At 35.7% G+C, this 19,846-nt stretch overlaps 4 protein-coding genes across 4 annotated transcripts; 1 reads left to right on the top strand and 3 right to left on the bottom strand.

Annotated features, from left to right (window-relative positions):
* Positions 1-4,215: 4,215 nt before the first annotated feature.
* On the bottom strand, positions 4,216-5,949 carry EV154DRAFT_571403 (uncharacterized protein; the record flags this gene model as incomplete). Its single annotated transcript, XM_051606268.1, has 2 exons — positions 4,216-4,241; positions 4,311-5,949. The coding sequence occupies 2 exons, from the start codon at positions 5,947-5,949 to the stop codon at positions 4,216-4,218; spliced, it is 1,665 nt and encodes a 554-aa protein (XP_051450769.1).
* Positions 5,950-6,561: 612 nt separating this feature from the next.
* EV154DRAFT_488157 (uncharacterized protein) lies at positions 6,562-7,225 on the top strand (the record flags this gene model as incomplete). Its single annotated transcript, XM_051599068.1, has 3 exons — positions 6,562-6,620; positions 6,738-6,829; positions 7,044-7,225. The coding sequence occupies 3 exons, from the start codon at positions 6,562-6,564 to the stop codon at positions 7,223-7,225; spliced, it is 333 nt and encodes a 110-aa protein (XP_051450768.1).
* A 1,947-nt stretch (positions 7,226-9,172) lies between these two features.
* EV154DRAFT_571402 (uncharacterized protein) lies at positions 9,173-10,373 on the bottom strand (the record flags this gene model as incomplete). The annotated part of the gene is made up of 3 exons (XM_051606267.1): positions 9,173-9,236; positions 9,310-10,012; positions 10,283-10,373. 3 exons carry the CDS (start codon positions 10,371-10,373, stop codon positions 9,173-9,175), a joined length of 858 nt encoding a protein of 285 aa, XP_051450767.1.
* Positions 10,374-12,416: 2,043 nt separating this feature from the next.
* Positions 12,417-13,784, bottom strand: EV154DRAFT_556861 (uncharacterized protein). Its single transcript, XM_051605378.1, has 7 exons — positions 13,589-13,784; positions 13,481-13,536; positions 13,248-13,336; positions 12,914-12,988; positions 12,735-12,845; positions 12,586-12,674; positions 12,417-12,529 (listed from the first exon to the last, which is right to left on the bottom strand). The coding sequence occupies exons 1-5, from the start codon at positions 13,614-13,616 to the stop codon at positions 12,842-12,844; spliced, it is 252 nt and encodes an 83-aa protein (XP_051450766.1). The 5' UTR covers positions 13,617-13,784; the 3' UTR covers positions 12,417-12,529; positions 12,586-12,674; positions 12,735-12,841.
* Positions 13,785-19,846: the final 6,062 nt, after the last annotated feature.

Genomic DNA, 19,846 nt, shown 5'->3' with positions numbered 1-19,846 from the left:
GTTTTTTCCCTTTTTGTGTTGTATATTGGCTTTTGCCTTTCAGTTAAAGTAACCAGGAGGGAACAACGCATGCTTCTTTCTTTGAAATTAGCTTTTCATACATGGATGTAATCGTTTCAAGAGTGGTTTTTAAAGAAATCTGAATGTCATAAACTCATTTCATCATGTCTTGTCATTATTTCTTGTGAAATCATTCCGCTATAACTATAATCGGACCATCTTGCATGACATCGCTCTCTCTGTGAAACTATTTCGAAATATGCCTCCTAAATCTTGTCTGACTCAATGTTTCTGATGATATGTAACTTGCAGTTGAAGACTAGTCTTTTCTGCTTTGACCAAAGCCAAATACTTTTGGAATCAATAACTAATCAATGTCAACGTAATCCGACCTGCGCTTACTCGTCAAATGTTCAAAACTCTTATATGTTGATGATACCTGTGAATATGACTAACTTTGTCTGAACCTATCATATGAACAGCATGGTATTTTATTTTGTGCGATATCTAGCATAAAAGAGTGTCAGTTTTTTTCTAGAAAAAAGCTATTCTGCATCGTAGTCCTAACCCATTCCCGCTCTTCTTAATTAATCTCTTATTTTTATACAAACCTTCCCTGAGCCCCAAGAAATATTCTGATGTATTATATCTCAAATTTCCCTTCTGTATGTGACAGTAATTCCGAAAGACGTTTTCACCTGGTCTTCTTTTTATTTCATAAGAACAATTAAACGATGTTTATGCGTACTGGTAAATACGGAAACATTAATCCTATTGCATCGTCTGATTATTTAAATCACCCTTTTTCAGCATCTATGGGTATTCATAAATTTGGAATCGACTAATTATAAACTGGGTGTACCATAATATAAACCAAAATTCTATAAATAAAACATACAGACGTCCGTGTACTTTTGCCTACAACAATGACAAAAAACTGGTAATGAGACCTCCCATCAAAGTGATTCATTCCTACAATCTTGCAATGAGTTTTCAAACAGCAATGTCTAACTATTGTAAATGCTTCCGAATCAACTCTTTAAATTATTTCACTAGTTTTAAGAACCTTTTTGGTAGCAACAAACCGCTTAGTTGGTACCATTATGGGAATGATCATAACTGTTACATTGAGAGATGATTCGGGAATCTTGTAATGTACAAAGTCTCTAACCAGCTTCCATTTAATGTCGATATTATTGGGTAAGGAAATCTTGGTGATAGTAGACACATCTTGACGTCAAAGAAGAGTATGATTAAAGTTTTCCAGACTAAAAGAGCTTGTCCCTTTTTCTTAGTTTGGTATTTTTTTAAACTAGAAAAATCCAAGCCACACGTTACTTAAAACAAAATTGAAAAATCAAGCAATATGTAGTAGCGAGGTATGCAAACGTAAAATTCCCCAAGGGAACGTTTTATGTGCTTGGTCTCTTCTACACTAAAATTCTGCCCAACATCATTCTTATGTTCCAAGGTTTTTTTAAGTGATAACTTGCTGGATAAGACTAATGTGGAAGGTTATTACGTTTACATCTGCGGTGTACTATTTTACATCTATTATTTTTTATAGATTATTTTACGATGAGTACTTGCCGCATGTGCCGCTCTTTCACATTTGGTTTTTCTGGTACTGTTTGGAAATTACCCCTTCTTAATTATCTTGGTTTGTTTGCGCATTCTGTTAAAGAATGTTAACCGCATTCGTGTTAAAGAGAATGGGCTTCTCATTGTTCTTGCTTGGAACCTTAAGCTCTTGGACGCAGATAATGCTTATAGTTAAAATAGACTTTAAAAGAGAGTAGTTTTACTGAGAAAGACAGATAAAAAAACAAACAGAATACAATTATAAGTGTTGTCGAGTTATTGTATAAGATTTGATTCAGAGCTGACTAGAGAGCTGGGTTAGCTCTAATATTTATAAAATATTTAAGATATCGCGACTTGTTTTGATTACAACTCAGATCATTTATAGCTTTATGTAATGCAATATATATTGTAATTATGGAAGTTTGCACAATGGCTGTCCTTGATATATTTTTTCACTTTACATTCTCTAATCTCTTGTTGGTGGAAGCCTAAAGTTTTATTTAAATAAAAAATATTTCAAATAACCTGATAACTTTTTATCGATCTTTTATCGGTTAAACATCTTTCTTTTTGTAGACTGTAGCATTTATTATGAGGCTTTCCCACAATGCTCTTTCAATGCGTATTTTGTCTGTTTGAAGACCTTTTTCAACTGATATTCAAGTTTATTTGTAGTCTTACAAATAGCGTCAGTGACCCATAGAGATATACATGTATAGAAAGAAACCTTGCCCATGACGATTACGGATTACCATTATCTAAATATGAGGTGAATACATCCTCTATCAATAGACCCCTTTTGATTTGCTTTGCATCCTCCATTAGTTTTTGCCTAACGTACACTCACATTTGGAGCACTTCTGTTTTCAATCGTTATAGTGTCAGATTGACAACTCATATATATGCGTATTCTTCTTGCAATTTTCAGTTTAATTATGATGAACATTGAAAAAATCACTGAGGAATCTATTCTGTTAGTACTCTTGCTGATGCAAAAACGTATATCCAAGGTCTTTTACTTAATAGCAACAATGACGTACATAGTGATTTACTCTCCTAAGGTTGTCAGCAATGCTTATTTTTTGGACCAAGAAACACCTGCAGGTACATTATATGACAGAATAATTACAACAATACTTATCGTTAAATGTTACCATCAAAACAGTCAAAAAGATTTGGATTACAGTGTTCTTTTTTTGACTGGTGTAGGTTTGAAAAATTGAGAGTCTAGCTCATGCCAATAATAATAGCGGAATAACTGAAAATAGCTTTAGGTCGGGCATTATTTTCTGTAGTGAGCTTTCCAAAATCGTTGAGAAAAGTAAACTTATCAATCGTTGATAAAGAGAGCGGTTATAACATATTAAAACTGCTATTATAAAACACCATAAAAAAATGGAAGATGTACAACAAAAATACGGTGACAACTTCTATTATCCGAGCATATAATTAAGTCATAAAGTGAGCCACATGTAAAAATATGCCGTCATAATTTTATCAATGCATTGGCAAGTCCAAGTTGAGAACGCGTTGTCGTGGGTACAGCGAAAGTATTTCAGAGACCACATAGTTGAAGTCAAGCAGTCTAGCGGTTTTACCCAATCAATGAAATGACACAGCATAGGAACATTAATTTATCGCTGTTTTTACGTTTTTAGCGGTTGAAATTTAAAGATCGCTCGTAGTCTGGCACGGATTCAGCTTTCATTCGGGTTGTTTTCCTAATTTTTTTACGATTTTGAAGGGCTCCTCGCAATTGTATATCAGCGGTATTAATATCATGAGTTAAGTCAACGTTGTTTTTCCTTTTTTGTAACAAAAAAGATAAAAAAAACCCCCAAAGTAGAAGAACCACGAAGGGGAATATAAGTTTCGCCACATTTATTAGCCTTAATTTGTTGCAGTATAATTTGACAGATTGAAAAAGTCGTAATTTATATTTAGAATTCTAAAATCGTTGGGAACATCTTTACACGCATTCGCATATAAAAATATGTGGTGGCTTGACTACCACTACCAATAATAATAATAGTGATAAATCGTTAAAGTTAAGAGAAAACACCCGGAGTATTTTTTTTTTTTTATATAATTTTTTTTGTCTCATGACATCATTGGACGCAAAGAAGATCAAGACCAGTCGGGAAATCATTCAGCATTGGTCATCGAAGCCTAATGTTACGTAGTCAATGTCTGTTAAAACGAGCAAACACTAGAGCAAGTTTTCTCTAAAACCCTTAAAACTGGAACGGTATTGTTTGATAAACGAAAAACGTCTCCCTTTTGGTTATTATTTGATTATATTTGACTAATTTAACAACGAATTAAAAAAACGGCTTTGAAGATTATTTCGGAACGGCGATCTTAGCTTATTCCAAATGTCAAAGTAAATTGTTCATGGAAGACTTTCTTCATTTTTACACGACCCTAACCTTTACAAACATGCTTTTGTATGTGAACGCAACTGGCTCGTACATTTTTAACATACTTGTGCGGAAGCCAACGAGATGTAAACAAAAGATCTCAAAGCAGAACACTAAACCATCAATTTAATGCCTTTACATGCACGAATTTCGACAATAATATTCCCATTTTGTTGGAAGAAAAAACAAATTAAACAAATTTTTATTTTAATTATTCGTCCAAATTGTCCAAATATTCTATAGGAAATACAAACATGTACATTAAAATAATGAAAATACACAAATGACTAACTTGTTTCGACTTACCATCTGGCTCCAAAGCTAATTGCGCGAAAAACGCTTCGTCCGGATCCACATACTCCACCGAAGTGGACTCAATTCTATCCACCAAAGAGACAGAAAGAGGAACAGGAGCAGAGGCAGACGACAAGCCAGGCGACGCAGAAACAGCAACAACAGCAGGCTTCACACAAGACGATCCACCAGAAGAAGCACCAACAGCAGCAGGTTCAATCTCGCACAGGTCACGAACCACAGGACGAACACAAGGAGAGCAAACAGAGTCGACATCAGACGGTTTAACAGCAAAAGGACCAACAACAGCAGGGTCAAGCTCCATTGGTTCATCAAACACAGGACCGACACAGGCGGGCGAGCCAACAGGGTCAACTGCAAACGGTGCGCCAACAAACGTACCCACAGCATCACGTTCCACAAAGGAAGGTCCAACAAAGACGGGAGCATCGCACAAAGAAGGGCAGACAAGGACAGAAGATGGCGCCGAGCCAACAGACAACATCACAGTGCTTCTAGCAGCAGGAGTGGCAGAGATGTCCATGGGATTATCGATATCCATGGGATCATCTATGATAACCCCAGAGGGAACCAAACCAGGATATCGACGTGCGCATTTAATGCGCAGAGGCCTAGCATCACCAGGACCAAAACGAACTCGACCACGGATCAAAGCGCGTGCTCGACTAACACGGGCTTTGTTGGTGGTATTGGTGTTTGTTTTATTGGTGGCGGTGGTGGTAGTGGTATTGGTGATGGGGGTAATAGTGGTGCTGCTGATGATGTCGTTGTTGGTATTAGGGAAGTTGCCAATATAACCAGCGGTAGATTTGACGGCAGTGGTGTTGACAACAGCCGCAGCAACAGAAGCAGAGACGGCATGAGCGAAATTGGTGGTGGTTTTGCCTACTGAAGCTGGGACAGAAGCAGTAGTGGCAGTGCTACTTGCCTCGACCGAGTGGGAACAATTGTTTTTGATGATGTTGTTGGTGCTGTGGAGAGTGTTGGAGGTGTTTGTGGTGTTTAATGTCACCGTACCAGAAGGCAATACACCCGGAGGCACTACGCGAGATACCACGTCCTTCCAACGTTTTACAGCGAAGGCCAGCATAGCCGGAGTAACTACATCAGAGAACTCAACAGCATCAGGCACTACGGCCAACGAAACCACCACTGGAGGAATCACCACAAGAGGAGCTACGACAGAAGGAGCCACGACGGAAGGAGCCACGCCAGAAGAGGCCACAGGAGAAGAAGCAACGGAACAAGGAGTCACGGCAGAGGAAGCCGCAACAGAAGAGGCCAGAACAGCAGGTACCACGACAGAAGGAGCTACAAGCGAAGATCTCAGGCGAGAAGAAGCCACGGCAGAGGAAGCCACGGCAGAAGAAGCTACAGCAGAAGAAGCACGATCAGAAGAAGCCACAGCAGACGAAACCACAGCAGTAGAAGCCACAGCAGTAGAAGCCACAACAGAAGAAGCCACAGCAGAGGAAGCCGCGGCAGAAGAAGCCACAGCAGAAGAAGCCACAGCAGAAGCACCCCGAACAGACAAAGCCGCTTCAGAAGGTCTGATGGCAGTAGAAGGCACGACAGAAGAAACCAGAGAGGAAGATGTCACGACAGCCGACTTACCATCACGAAAAAGCATGCTGATGGCCAAACGGACCAAAGAACCAAGGAATGACAACAACATGCCTACCAACAACAATAAACTAGAAGAATAAAATATGGACAGTTAGAACAGAGTCATTTCGACCTATTTAAAATAATTACCACAACGACGAAATTAAAAATGCACGAAACTTAATTGGCAAAAGAAAAAGAAAAGAAATTAGTCTTTGATGGAGATTCGTAATGTCAAGTCATGTTACCAAAAGCATTAAGAGCAAAGGAAAAAGTGGCGAAGTTCTGTGAATATGAAATTCCGATAAGAAAGATTTAGAAAAATTATACTATTATGAAAAGATAACAAAAACTTACAAAAAAGCAATCGACGCGACAAAGTAAATCATTTTTAAAATAAAACTACTTTGAAAGAGAAAAAAAAAAGTCGGCGCAGTTCTGCAGACAGAGTTATAAAATATTTTACGACAGTCACTTTTAGTGCGTTTTGAATTTCTTTTTGTAGCACGTAAAAAAGTGTTAAAAATAAACAGCAATCCCTATTATTCTCACCTCCTTTGTAAATGAGCCGTCATTTCGAAACAGAATGTAACGATTTTGCATGCTTTAGAAACAACGTGTGGTAGATCTAACTGAAATGCAGAGTGAAATGACGAGTCAGGCTGTTGGGTTGTTCAAATTACAAATGAGATCTGGGTAAGATACTGTAAACTAGCAAAGTTTAGGACTCGTGTGAAGACCAAATTACAAATTTGAGTGAAAAAACAAGAAGATAGAATCTATTGATCACTCTCACATATGAGGTCTTTAAAGCCCAATGATCTCCTGCCATCAACTATTGCCTGGTATCCACAAGATGTTATTCCGGTTTAGATCCAAAAGTGTGCATCAGTCCGAAGGAGTAGGTAAGATGGTCGCACTTCAATGGTGTAATCGACTAATATGTCTTTAAAAAATAATTTCAACAACTTTATATCTCACGTAACGCATTTACCCAATTATAGCGCCTAGTGTTTCAGAAACCATCAATGTGACATCCCACTATTATACTGAATATGGGCACTTATGTTAGAGAAAAAGTATATCGGCCAATCGAATGTAATTTGTAATTTATTAGAGACACAGGATACGAACTTACAGTCAATGAACAACAACGAATGTTCATCGTCAAACTGGAAGAAAAGCTAAAACAAATGGTTAGTACTTCGGAAACTGGCTACAAGAGCGCAGACAAAGTTGATATATTATGTTGGACGATCAAAAACATTAAGCGGATCAAATGGATAAAAGAGAGTGGATGAAACAGTTGAGGACATCAATGAACTAAAAATCACTTACGCGGCTGACAAGGTCGATGTCGTAAATGTTGTTCTAGTTGTGCCCACATCACATAATAAATACTACTGTCTACAAAAAAAAGGTGTTACACAGATGGAAATTAAGACGACTGGACTGGACTATGTGCATGGTTTTTTTTTACTTTAACACCACTTCAGGGTTTATTCAACAAGAGTGTGATAAATCACACATATAGATTATACAAATAATAAATTCATATCTCATCATCACTGATAAATGATAGCTAAATCATAATCAGGCATACAAAAGGAATTCGCTAAAGACGGTCAATATTTTAAAGTGTCATGGTATCATAACACCAATTTCCAAACTTAAGACATGGTATTGTTATTATTTTTCTATTGACTATGCGTAGCACTAATTGTCCAATATAGACATTGTTATTGATAGCATACTTGTATTGTTAAGCGTAGTATCCTCAGCCTCGTCCATTCCATTTGTTATAAAAACTCTTTATTTTTCCTCTTCTTAAATCGTCAGTTAACTTTAACATCAATAAACTCTGACAAGAATTCTAATTGATCCTATTGTTTTTTTATACCTTTTTTTCTGCAAAACTATCCTCTTTAAGCCTACTTTTGCTACAAAGAGATCAAAGGGTACCGATAATAAGCACAAAAAAGGAGACGTTTTTGACGGCTGTCTTGAATTTAATTATTTCTGAAGTTGGCACTCAATAATAATACAGATATCCATTTGTATCGCAAATATCGGACTTAGAATACATATATATTATTTTGACAGTCTATCAGCGTCCTCTTCATGTTTTATTAAGATCGCATTTGATAACCGTTCTTAGATTGATCGCGTAGACGCCAAAGTTCCATGAACCGCTTAGGTTTTAGCTGCATACGATCGTGCAAAATCGTCTACAATCATTATTGCAACGAAGATAGCTCATTATCCTTGTCCCACCTGATCCCTATTCTTTGTCTTCTGTCACACATGTCACTGCTAAACATTGCTATTGTCTCCTGGCTAACATCTTTTTTCTAAACAATGTATGTCCGTATCCCTTGTCCTTGTAAATTCCATTTACCGTCCGTTTCCTTTGTAACTCTGCCTTTGAACTCCCTTGTAAAACATTAATAATATCAGCCCATTTTATCCTCTGTATCTATTCCCAAAAATTTCTGAATCTATGCCCGCTTCCCCAAAGATGTCTTAAACACAATTTGACTGATAATCTGTATCTGTAAATCTGATCCCCGAACCATTGTTTGCCCGACCTGTCAATTAATATAAATAACATCAAGTTTATTTATTCTTGTTTCCGTATTCCCTATCTTATCTATTTTTCCTGTTTGTTTGAATAAAATCTTTTTCTACTTTCATCGCTTTTATACATATACTAATACTAATAGATATATAATTTCTGTTTGTCTTTGTGGTGATCTGCTATATTGTTGCAACATTAAATATATCCATATCTATGACATCAATACATTAAAAATGATTAAGGAATCAATTACCTAATATAGATAGTTAGTACTATCATATCAAAAGGTTACAAGAACACAGTGACTAAGGCTTACTAAAGATATGGAAGTACAATGTGTCTAAGATGACAGTAATTCCAAGTGAAACATATCTACAAAATAAGCAGTTAAAGGTAACAGGATACACACTGGGAAAATGATAACAACTTCAAAGATACACTAAAGATAGTGGTACAGCAGATAGTCATTTATATATAAATACTTGTTCATTTTATTTTATAATAAAGACAATCTTATAAACAGTCTCATATTACTTATATACTGCCTTATAATTTTACCTACCTATAAACACAACAGTCTTGCCCTCACTTTAATAGTCATTCTGTTCCGCTCTTGGCCCGCCCCGCTACTGACGGACTATTATGAGAAGGTCGACTTGGACAGTCCAGATTACACCTGGTGTTGCTGGAGGTATCTGAGAACATCAACAGTGTTTCCAGTCGTATATTGAATACTTGGAGAGATTTCGTTGTTTATGTAGTTTTAGTAGATTATGCAGTACATTTCGGATATGCTAATGCATAAACAACTGAGTTGCTACAACGTAAGAAAAGTCTATTTTAATCCTTTTGTGTCTCATGGCGCAATCGGGATCAACACGACTGCGATCAGCCGTTTGAAATTCGGGCTGAGCGGTGCCAGCGCGACTAACAGCTCTACAATCACGACCCATAAAACGACCACCATCACAACCAACACCACCAGCACCACAAACGTAACCAGCATTAATACCACTGTTAACATTGTTGTCATGGTCTACAGCATGATACGACCCAACATCATCAAAAGAAAAAGAATCCAACAAGCCATTATATGCTGATGATACAAATAAAGTGCGATTAGCTGGCTGTGTCTTAGATGGAGCCACCAGAGGAGACGAAGCAACATCGGTAGCTGGTATTTTTACAGACGAAGGCTGGCCAAACGAATCCTCACCAAAAGAATGACGTGAGAAAAATAGCGGTTCTTTTGAAAAAGTCCCAACAAAAGAAATATAAAAAGACGAAGAAAGCGCGGTTGACACAGGTTTAGTAAACAAAGACCGAGCATTCAACGGATTACCAGTAGCTAACCAAGCACCAGCAGCCAAAAAAGCACCGGAAACCAAAGGAACACGAGCAGCCAAAAAAGCATTAGCAGCCAAAGGAAAGCTAGCCACCAAACGAGAAAATCCAATACAAAGATGTTGACACTTAGCCTCGAAGGTGGTCAGTCCACGTTTGATGTCATCTGCAGTCTACCCAAAAACAGTATTGTTTATTTCTCTTTCCGTTTCGCGATACTTTAACAGCTGGCGTTAAAAACGCTCACCAACTGTTTTAAAAGTCCATGAAGATGAAATTACTTTATCGGCCAGAAGTTGCTAGAACAATCTCTCACTGATCTCTCTTTTTTTGATCTTACTACCAGCAGAAGGTGCGGGTAATTTTTGTCCACGATAACATATCTTAAAAAAGTCCTTATTACTCTCAATGAAATCAATCATAGCCTAAATTTGACCACCTGTAATTTTGGTTCTATCAATGATTTTATCTGCGTCATCATTGTTGAAAGGATCGCCACCAGTGTTTCTGTTTAATTGATCTGACATTGTATTATGTATCACGGACAGAAGGGACAGAACAGAACAGGAAGACTGCTTGGTGACCCGTGGGGGCCGATTGGTTAGAATAGAATATTTATTTAGTAAGAAAGGGAGAGGGTTATGACTAAGATCCAGAATAACGTTTTTCTAATAAATAAGTAACATCTATTAATACGATTTCTTATACATGGAAAAAATTACGAAAGGTATAAATTATAGATTAACAAAGGATTTGACGAGTAGTAACAGGCTGCATTTAGTCGACATTGAATAATATGATAGTTCGGGGAATACAGTACCTATAGTTTGACACGGGCGGAGAACCTAGATTGTGAATAAAAGTAATATATGATTGGAAATATTTACTAAGGTTGATTCAGACAGGAAGCGCGAGTACGATTGAGAGACAGGTTTACGATATGTTTTACAAGGAATTCGGTCGCGGGCAAGATACTGATATGATTTTTGGTACAAGGTTTTACAGGGAGTTTGGTGGCGGACAAGATATACTGATATTAATTTCTAGGACAAGGTTTCACATGGGTTAAAATCAAGGCATAATCTGGAACATGATGAATTGTGCTCAAGATATTATAAGTTTTAGAGAAAATTAAGCAGAAAAAAGGTATGTTGAGAACATAGAAAAACTTTATAATGCAAACACGGATACGATTTGATGCTTTTAGATTATCATAAAATAAATAAATGCCTCATTTTTACGTCATTTATCCTTCACAACAACGAATAGAAAAAGAGTTTTTTTTTCCCGACATATCTCGGGCATAGTTTTTTGCACGCATAGTCTCGGCACATAAAATCGTTCCCGCAAACCTTAGGGAATTCAACTGGGAAAATTTTCCGGGAACTGTTTTTAAAAATTAAGGAAATGCTTTTTAAAAATTAAGGAAATGCTTTTTAAAAACTAAGGAAATGCTTTTTAAAAATTAAGGAAATGCTTTTTAAAAATTAAGCGAATGCTTTTCAAAAATTAAGGAAATGCTTTTTAAAAAAATAAGGAAATGGTTTTTAATGTTTAGGTCCGCTTACTGTACAATATTTGTTTTATAACCATATTATTAAAACCAAAATGGAACTACATACTAAAACATGTTGTCCTGTTGTCATCTATGCATCATTAAATCCAAGTTGAGAATGCTTGGTCATAGGTATAACAATATTATCGCAAAAGTATTTCGGATATTGCATAGTTAAAGACAAAACCATTTAATGTCTTTATCTGATTAATCGAGTGGCACAGTATAGGCCAATAATATCTTCGCTATTTTCAGTTTTCGCTTGGGTATAACGTAAGGTTTTTCAGTGGTCAAGAACGGATCGAGCTTTCATGGGATTTGTTTTTCGTAATTGCTTTACGATTTTGAAAAGCTTCTTGTAATTTGAGATCTGTGATATCACTCTCATTACTTAAGTTATAGTTATTATTCCTTTTGTAGCCAAAAAAAAAAGAACGGAATAGAAGAGTTGCTGGTGTATCACAAGACTATCTCACCATAATAATAACTACTTTAATGTAAATGCGGAACATACAAGAATCAACGATACAACAAATAAGAATCACCGACATAACAAACCACTATGGCGGAAATAATGACAACTATCTGCCATTTACTTCACAAAACTGCCATTTTTTTGGCGTGCAAAAGTGGCAGATATGATATTCTATAATAAAAAAAGAGGCACAACTGCCATATTTTTGGCTGGCAAAAATGGCACCTTTAACAGTTGAATGAAGCCAAGAGGTTCACTGCTGCTGTTTTTTGGTTTTAAAAAATGGCACCTATTTTAGTTTGTTGAAGACAAATCATTCACAGCTTCCATTTTCCTGGCTTGTAAAAGTGGCAGTTATTATATTCTATAATAACAAACGTTCACAGCTGCCATTTTTTTTAACGGACAAACCCTTAACCTTTCTTTTAGACCCATTCTTTTATATTTGGTAGGCTCACATTTTCTTATTCATCGTTATTATTGGCAGTAAAGCACGTTTTATTGGATTATTTATTTATATTTCAGTGGTGTATAGGAGGGTTTGATATAACTTTAACCTTTTTTTTTAGGTTTGTGGTTGTATACATGGCAATAAGATATACCATTATAATGCTTGGATGTTACTTTAGCTTATCTTTGACACTCTTAACACTCTATAAAGGTATTGTTAGAAAATAATAATATTTTAATTAATTCTGCATTTTATTACCAGCCTTAAGTTCTGATGTCGATAATTATTTGACCGCTGGTGTTCCTAAAATGTCCTCGTTTGAGTGAAAGGTACACAGAATAAATAGTCTATATTTAAGCCGTATGATATCAATAAGAATAAAACATAACTTTTTAAAGGCTATTTACCTGTAAAGATAGAACCGTCTATTGATGAGAACCATTATCCATGGAAAATGGTTATATTATACAGACGTGCTTTAGTTTGATCAAAATAACGAAAATAGGCTAAATTTTTATCTAAAAAAAACCCCCCTCTAGTTTTTTATACAGATTACTTGTCATTGCTTCAGTCATTGCAAACATACCCAATTCGAACATACTTGTTCACACCTTCCGTTATTTTGAAGGGGCTACATACCCTTACCATTGTTATTTGAAGGCTATTCATTTTAAAAGATAAATAAAAGTAAAAGAAACCGAGAAAAAATTGTAAGCTAAAAGAACGCTAAATACACACTAATAAAGAAGCTAAAAACCAGAATGGACCAATCATGTCGACCAGACACGACTACTATCTTCTTCTGGTTCTTTTACGTGAAGGTTCATTCGCTACCTCTGGTGGAGGAGAAATGTATAAAAATAAAGTATCGCATATGAGTATACATATATCATGCATGAAAAACAATAAAAAAAACCTACAGTACGTCTGCTATGATGGGGGACTCATAGCGACCCATATCTTCGAAAGCGTCATTGATAGAGTCTGAACTATCGGGATCTTGTTGATTCTACATTTTTTTTTTTTACCTTGTTAACGATATTGATGAAATAAACCGCATAAGTATTTTTTACTGTTACCCTTCTTCTGTGTGTCTGGTTGTCACTTTTAAAGCTCTCCCTTAACAAGCTTTTGGCACACCACATTCTCTTACACTGGTATATTTTGAACCCCTTGTCATTCGCAAGTTTTTTCCAGGCGCAACATCTTCTTTATAAATAAAACTGGTTTTTAAAATAATAAAAAAATGGCAGTTTGTTACCATTTGCTTCACAGGCGCAAAAAATCATTTTGTATACGGTAAGCCATCAAATTCGGATCAATATCACATCAAATTTTTGGCATATACCAATCTAATTTTAACTTCGAGATAATTTTTATAACATCTAAACTACATATTGACCGTTCCAGAGATGTTTTTGAAGCATTTTTGTTTTTTTATGATATTATGATCATTTGTAGCAATCTTTTACTCAAATATTATTGGCTGGGGATATCGAGCAAATAAAAAAATGGCAGTTATGTTTCCATTTAATTCACAGCTGCTGTTATGTCCGCCATAGTGAACATGAACATATAATATATATACAAGAGCAAATTAAGCATTTAATAAACGATTGTCTTATATTTGATGGAAAATATCGCGTCTCAGACATTGGATATTACAGTTGCGATGGGGATTACAAGTTTGACCATACCTGTTGGGGTTGTTCTATCAAACAAGATAGACAGTCTATAAGATAAAGAAAAAGGTAATTGTGAGACTGGGTAAATTGGATATTGTTTTATTATTGAATTAGAGGATGGTTTATATAGGAATTAACAAAGTCCTTTCGGTACTTGTCAATTAATAGAGCAGGCTGAGAGAAGGATTTATAATGTGAACATATTGCAGTACGCATCTGTAGACTATGCGTGCATTGTAAGCTGTCGTATTATTTATAACTTGTTTTTATCCTTTGTAAATGCAGATGTTGCGTGTAAACCGCGTGTACGTGAGGTGACACAAAATAGCTATTTCGAGTTTCTTCGCTAAAGTAACTCACAGAATAGTCCTTGTATACACTTCGGGATATTTGGGTATACAACAGGGGTCATTTTGTCGTAGTCTTATTTCAGAGATTGAAACCAGTCGTATTTTCTAATTTGAGTTATACAATTGTTGGGAATACCATTACAGGCACTGGTGTACAAATATATACATGAAGGCTTGATTCCGACTACCAATCATAAAGATAAAACGCTAAAATTAAAAAAAAAAACCGACGTATTACTTCTTTTTATATAATTCGTCTTGACTCAGGACTACATTAAAACAAAAGAAAATCAACATCGTTCTGGAATTGATTCGACATTGGTCACCATTGTACTAAAATATGCACTATTTAACATATAAAATCGCATATAAAATCTTTCCATCGATCCTTGATCGACAGGTACATAATATCATAATACTCATAGAAAATAATAGCATAAAAAATATCCTGAGTTATACATTTACAACTCAGGGTTACTAGATATTCCAATAGAAGATCCCATTTCGAATAATAGATTGGCTACACTGATAAGGCTCATCAGTCATTAGTAAATACAGCCAATAATACCAAGTGAACACAAACGAGCCCATAATTTTACCCACGCTTTAAAATAACTATAAATATCCCCCTTTCTTTCAGAGATGAAAGAGGGATTCACTTTTAATAAGAATAAAAAAGCCTACAAGCAATATTAATCTTATTCTTTCTGTTTTTTAATCTTTTATTTTCCGTGTCAAACAAACCGTTTTTCCACAACCATACCTTAATGTTACGTAGTTAATGCCTTTGAAAATAAGCATTCGCTAGAGTTTGTTTGCAAGAAAACCTTTGATATTAGAATGTGATTGTTTTCAAAAAAAAGTCCTCTATTTCAACATATTTGATAATTTAGAAACATATAAAAAAATACATCTTAGAAAAGTATTTCGGAACGGTGATCTAGTCAGATTCCTGCTGTCAAAGTAGATAATTGTAGATCGATAACGATTCTCATTTTCGTACAATTAAGACCCTCACTCGCGTGCGTTTATATGTGTGAACGACGACTTTGAACCATCTTAATACACTAGTGGGGAAGGAAACCAGGTGCGAAGAAAATATTTGAATATATAGCAATACATTCTCAATTTAATGCCCCATATAACCCATTATCATTTCAATATCAGTCACTTTTTAAAAAAACGAATGTGGACAATAGTATTCCGAATTTTTTTTTTAAGGAAAAAATATAAAGAAATTTCAATTTATTTCCTCATCCAAATTATCCAGATAGTCTATATTAAATAAAAACATGTACATTAAAATAATCCGAATACTCAAATAACTAATTTGTTTAGACTTACCATCTGGTTCCGCACCTAATTGGGCGAAAAACGCCTCATCGGGATCCGCATAGTCCACCGAAGTGGACTCAGCTCCAGCGACAGAAGAGACAGACACACCAACAGGACTGTGCTAAAATCGCACTTATAAATAATAAAATAAAATAAATAAATCGTCGATCCCACATGGTCGACTCATATACCAAATACAATATCACAAAAGAAAAGAACATCAGGTCTAAAAACTGAGTTACTACTTTAGAACTCAGTTTGACTTAAGATTTCTTAGAACCATCGTCCTCTCAATTCTGACAGAACAATAAGACTAGCTCATTGTTTACGAATCAATCCAATCATAAAGGCAATGACTGCTTAAATTTAAGGCACCATCGGACATGTATTATACCACCCAATGGTACCTTCACTAACTTTTAGATAACCGTTTAAACTACAGATCCCAATAACTATAAATACCCTGCCTTCTACTATAATGTAGAGTGCATCTGCTTTTGAGTAGTTCCTAACGTGTTTTGTGACATTTTTGAGCATTCATCTCCGACTAGTACAAGTAATATAAAAGGAAATTTATTCATAGCCAGATTTTTTTTATGTGGGGATTTTTTTTTTTTTGAAGAAAATTTTTCAGTGGAAGTAATATTGGGCCCCCGGCTGCGATTTCATAGGCCGGCTCTAAACAGCTTTAGATCAATATTTCAAGCCTTTCAATAGATAAATTATTTTTAAAAAGGGTCACGCATCTTAAGAATATACTTTATAATATACATTCTAAATTACAAGTAATTCTACTTATTACATAAAAAAAATTTAAACTTTTTTACCCTTTTTCAAGGTTGATGATATTGAGCCTCCGGCTGCGATTTCATAGGCTGTCTCTAAACAACTTCAAATCAATATTTCGAACCTTTCACTAGATATATTAATTTTAAAAAGGGTCACGCATCTTAAGAATATACTTTATAATATACATTCTAAATTACAAATAATTCTACTTACATAAAAAAGTTTTAAACTTTTTTATCTTCTTTTCAGTGTAAGTAATATTGAGCCTCGGTCTGCGATTTCATAGGCCGGCTTTGAGCAACTTCAGATCAATATTTCAAGCCTTTCAATAAATATATTGGATGACTTCCAAAATGCAAAATAGAATTAAATAGAATAGACTTAATTTTTTGGGTTGTGTAACGTGGAATTAACCTTAAATTTCACTGCTTAAATTTTTGAAGTTAATTCGACCCCCCTACCCCCCCGAATTAAAATAGAATTAACTCCAAAAAAAAAAAAAAAAACATTTCTATTAAATACTTTGTTTCTGATAAACGCTAATAATATGCAGATAATAGATATGAGATGTATGGATAATATTTGTCAAAAACGTTTATTTATTCGGCTCTTTTACGCTTCTGGGAACGGGTGCCTTTGCCCTTTTCAGAAGTAGGAATAGGTTGCTAATGTGCATATAAAGATTATGGTTTTTAGTACGAATAAAAAAAACATGATTTATAATAGTTAAACTACCTTAGCTACCGATGTCTTGATATATTCAAACATCGCTGACATCTGATAATGTAGTCGGTTAGATAGAGTTTATATATATGATACGAATCAACATATTGATTAAATTTACCGTCTCCTTCAACTCGTTGAACTCCTTTTTGACATCATTGAGTTCACTTTTGAGGCCATTTTTCACACCATCCAGGCGAATGTTGACCTCCTCAAATTGATTGTCAACAGCTCCAAGACGATTTTCAATCATTTCCAAATTGACATCGGTCACGTTGGTCATTTCGGAACGTGTGGTTGGGACCGATGGTTTTGGTTCATTTTCTCCCCGAAGAGACAACGCAATTGCCTCAGCCAGGACACCAAAATGGTTGTTGAAGTCCTCCATATGCTGGTGGGTATTTTTGGACTTCTTTGGCATTGGCACCGTTCTACCAACTGCACGAGGAGATGCCTCACTCTTGTCACTGTCTGTTAAACTCTGCTCTACCAGATCATCAATTGAGCGAAAGCCGCTACCTCCATGATGCATGCGGCTTGCTTTCTCTTCATCCTCGGAATCCGTGTGACCATGAAGCTGTGATAAGCAGCCTTTGATTGCAATTTGGTCCTCAATTGTTTTTGCATCAGTAATCAAAGTAGTTGGGGTTGAGTTGCCTAATAGATTTTTTTTGTTTGTATCATTGTTAGCAAGATTTCTTTCATTACACCTCGAATTATATGATAATTTACCTGTTGGTGCTTTTGCCGTTCTCAATGTACGATAAGCCGCCTTCAAAGAGTTGCCGCTACGCTCATAGGCAACCTTCGTTCCCTTGGTTCCTGTTTCCAACCTGATGGCCTCGTTTTCTTGTTCGACAATTTTTTTTTGTCCAGCCATATATATTTGGCTTACACGGGACCATTCGTCCGCTCCACTTGGCAAAACCTTCTTTACTATTTTCAGTAAATAGGTTTTTTCATCTTTAGTCATTCTGACAGATCCTGTTACGTTGCCCATTGTTATTTTTATTAAGTTATATGAAAAGAAAGAAAAAAGGCTTTTTTAAAAAGCGAAAATTATGGTTTTTATAACACGTTGTTTAATAAAGCACGCTATTATGTCAGACTTGTTTGAATCAATCATCTTGTTGGGATAATATGGCGTGACTTATGAGATTCGATGTTGTGGAACCCAATTGTTGTCACTTTTGTATTGGTAACGAAATACAAGTTAATCTCTCTTTTATCATCCATTTCCTTTTTCTTTATCCCCTTTATATTTTTGATACAAAATGCCCCCTATAACAAAGCGTAAATTAGCATTATTATCGCATATTACTTTGCTTTCTGCTGCTGCCTATCAGTACATGAATTATCTTGAATCTCAACGCCGTATTTCTAAACGATTCTACACAACGTCAAAAAGTCTGCATTCACCTACTAAATCGGCTGCTAAAAGGTTGCTTGATGGTCGTCAGGATGATGCCTTTATGTGTCATTTTGGTTTGACGACTGGAGCATTCGATCAATTACACGAAGAATTCCAAAAAGAATATCCAACCGAATGCACGGCTGGACGTAAAAGAGTACTTGACACGGTGATGACACTTGCTTTGGTTCTGATGTGGTTGCATAACACCATGAAGCAGGAGACACTCTGTATAATATTTGGTGTCCCTGCTGCAACACTCAGTAGATTTAAAACTATGGGTATTCAAACCCTCTTAAACGTTTTTGAAAAAAACAAAAAAGACCCTCGTTGGAAAATTGGTTGGCCCACTACAGATGAAATGACAACGTTTAACGATATGGTGCTTACGAACACCACAAATGACTTTGAGAAACAGGTGTTAGAAGGAGTGTTTGGCTTTGTTGACGGTCTTAACCTTAGAATACAACATCCTGAAGACCCATTCGAGCAAAATGCGTACTATAACGGATGGAAAGGTGATTGCTATGCCTCACAAGTTTTAGTATATACCCCGGATGGCTGTATCGCCTATGTGAGGTAGGATTGACATACTTGTTTGATTCTCTAAACAAACAAAACTAAATTGACTCTTTTTCTTATAGATATAACTGTCCTGGTTCTTGGCATGATGCCGAAATAGCAATTCCACTTTACGAAAGGTTTCTTGCTTACAAATGTCCAAGCCCTTTCAAGCTTCTTGCGGATTCTGCTTTCCCTTGTAAGCGAGAGTTTGAAAACAAAGTGCTAAGTGTACCAAGAGAAAACGCAATTGGCATTGAAAGAGCCAACGTGCAGACACAAAAGAAACATGCTATCATTACCAAGCATAGACAGGCAGTGGAATGGGGTATGAGAGCCATACAAGGGTCTTTTGGAAGACTTCATACCAAGCTTCCTTCGGATAAAATTAAGCGTTATGAAATCTTGACCCTTGTATGGAGACTACACAACTTCAGTGTAAGAACGGTTGGCGTCAACCAAATTAATACTGTTTACTATGCTAATTGGAAGGCGAGAGAGCAAGAAATTTTGAATTATGAAAATTAATAAAATTTATTGAAAGTTAATTCTATTTTATGGTTTTGGAACAAAAAAAAATTAACTCGGAAAATCAAATTCCCGGAGTTAATTCTATTCTATTTAATTCTATTTTGCATTTTGGAAGTCATCCATTAATTTTAAAA

Source organism: Mucor mucedo, assembly GCF_025094135.1.
Source record: "Mucor mucedo strain NRRL 3635 chromosome Unknown EV154scaffold_226, whole genome shotgun sequence".
NCBI lineage: Eukaryota > Fungi > Mucoromycota > Mucoromycetes > Mucorales > Mucoraceae > Mucor > Mucor mucedo.
This window is presented reverse-complemented; position numbering and strand designations above follow the sequence as displayed.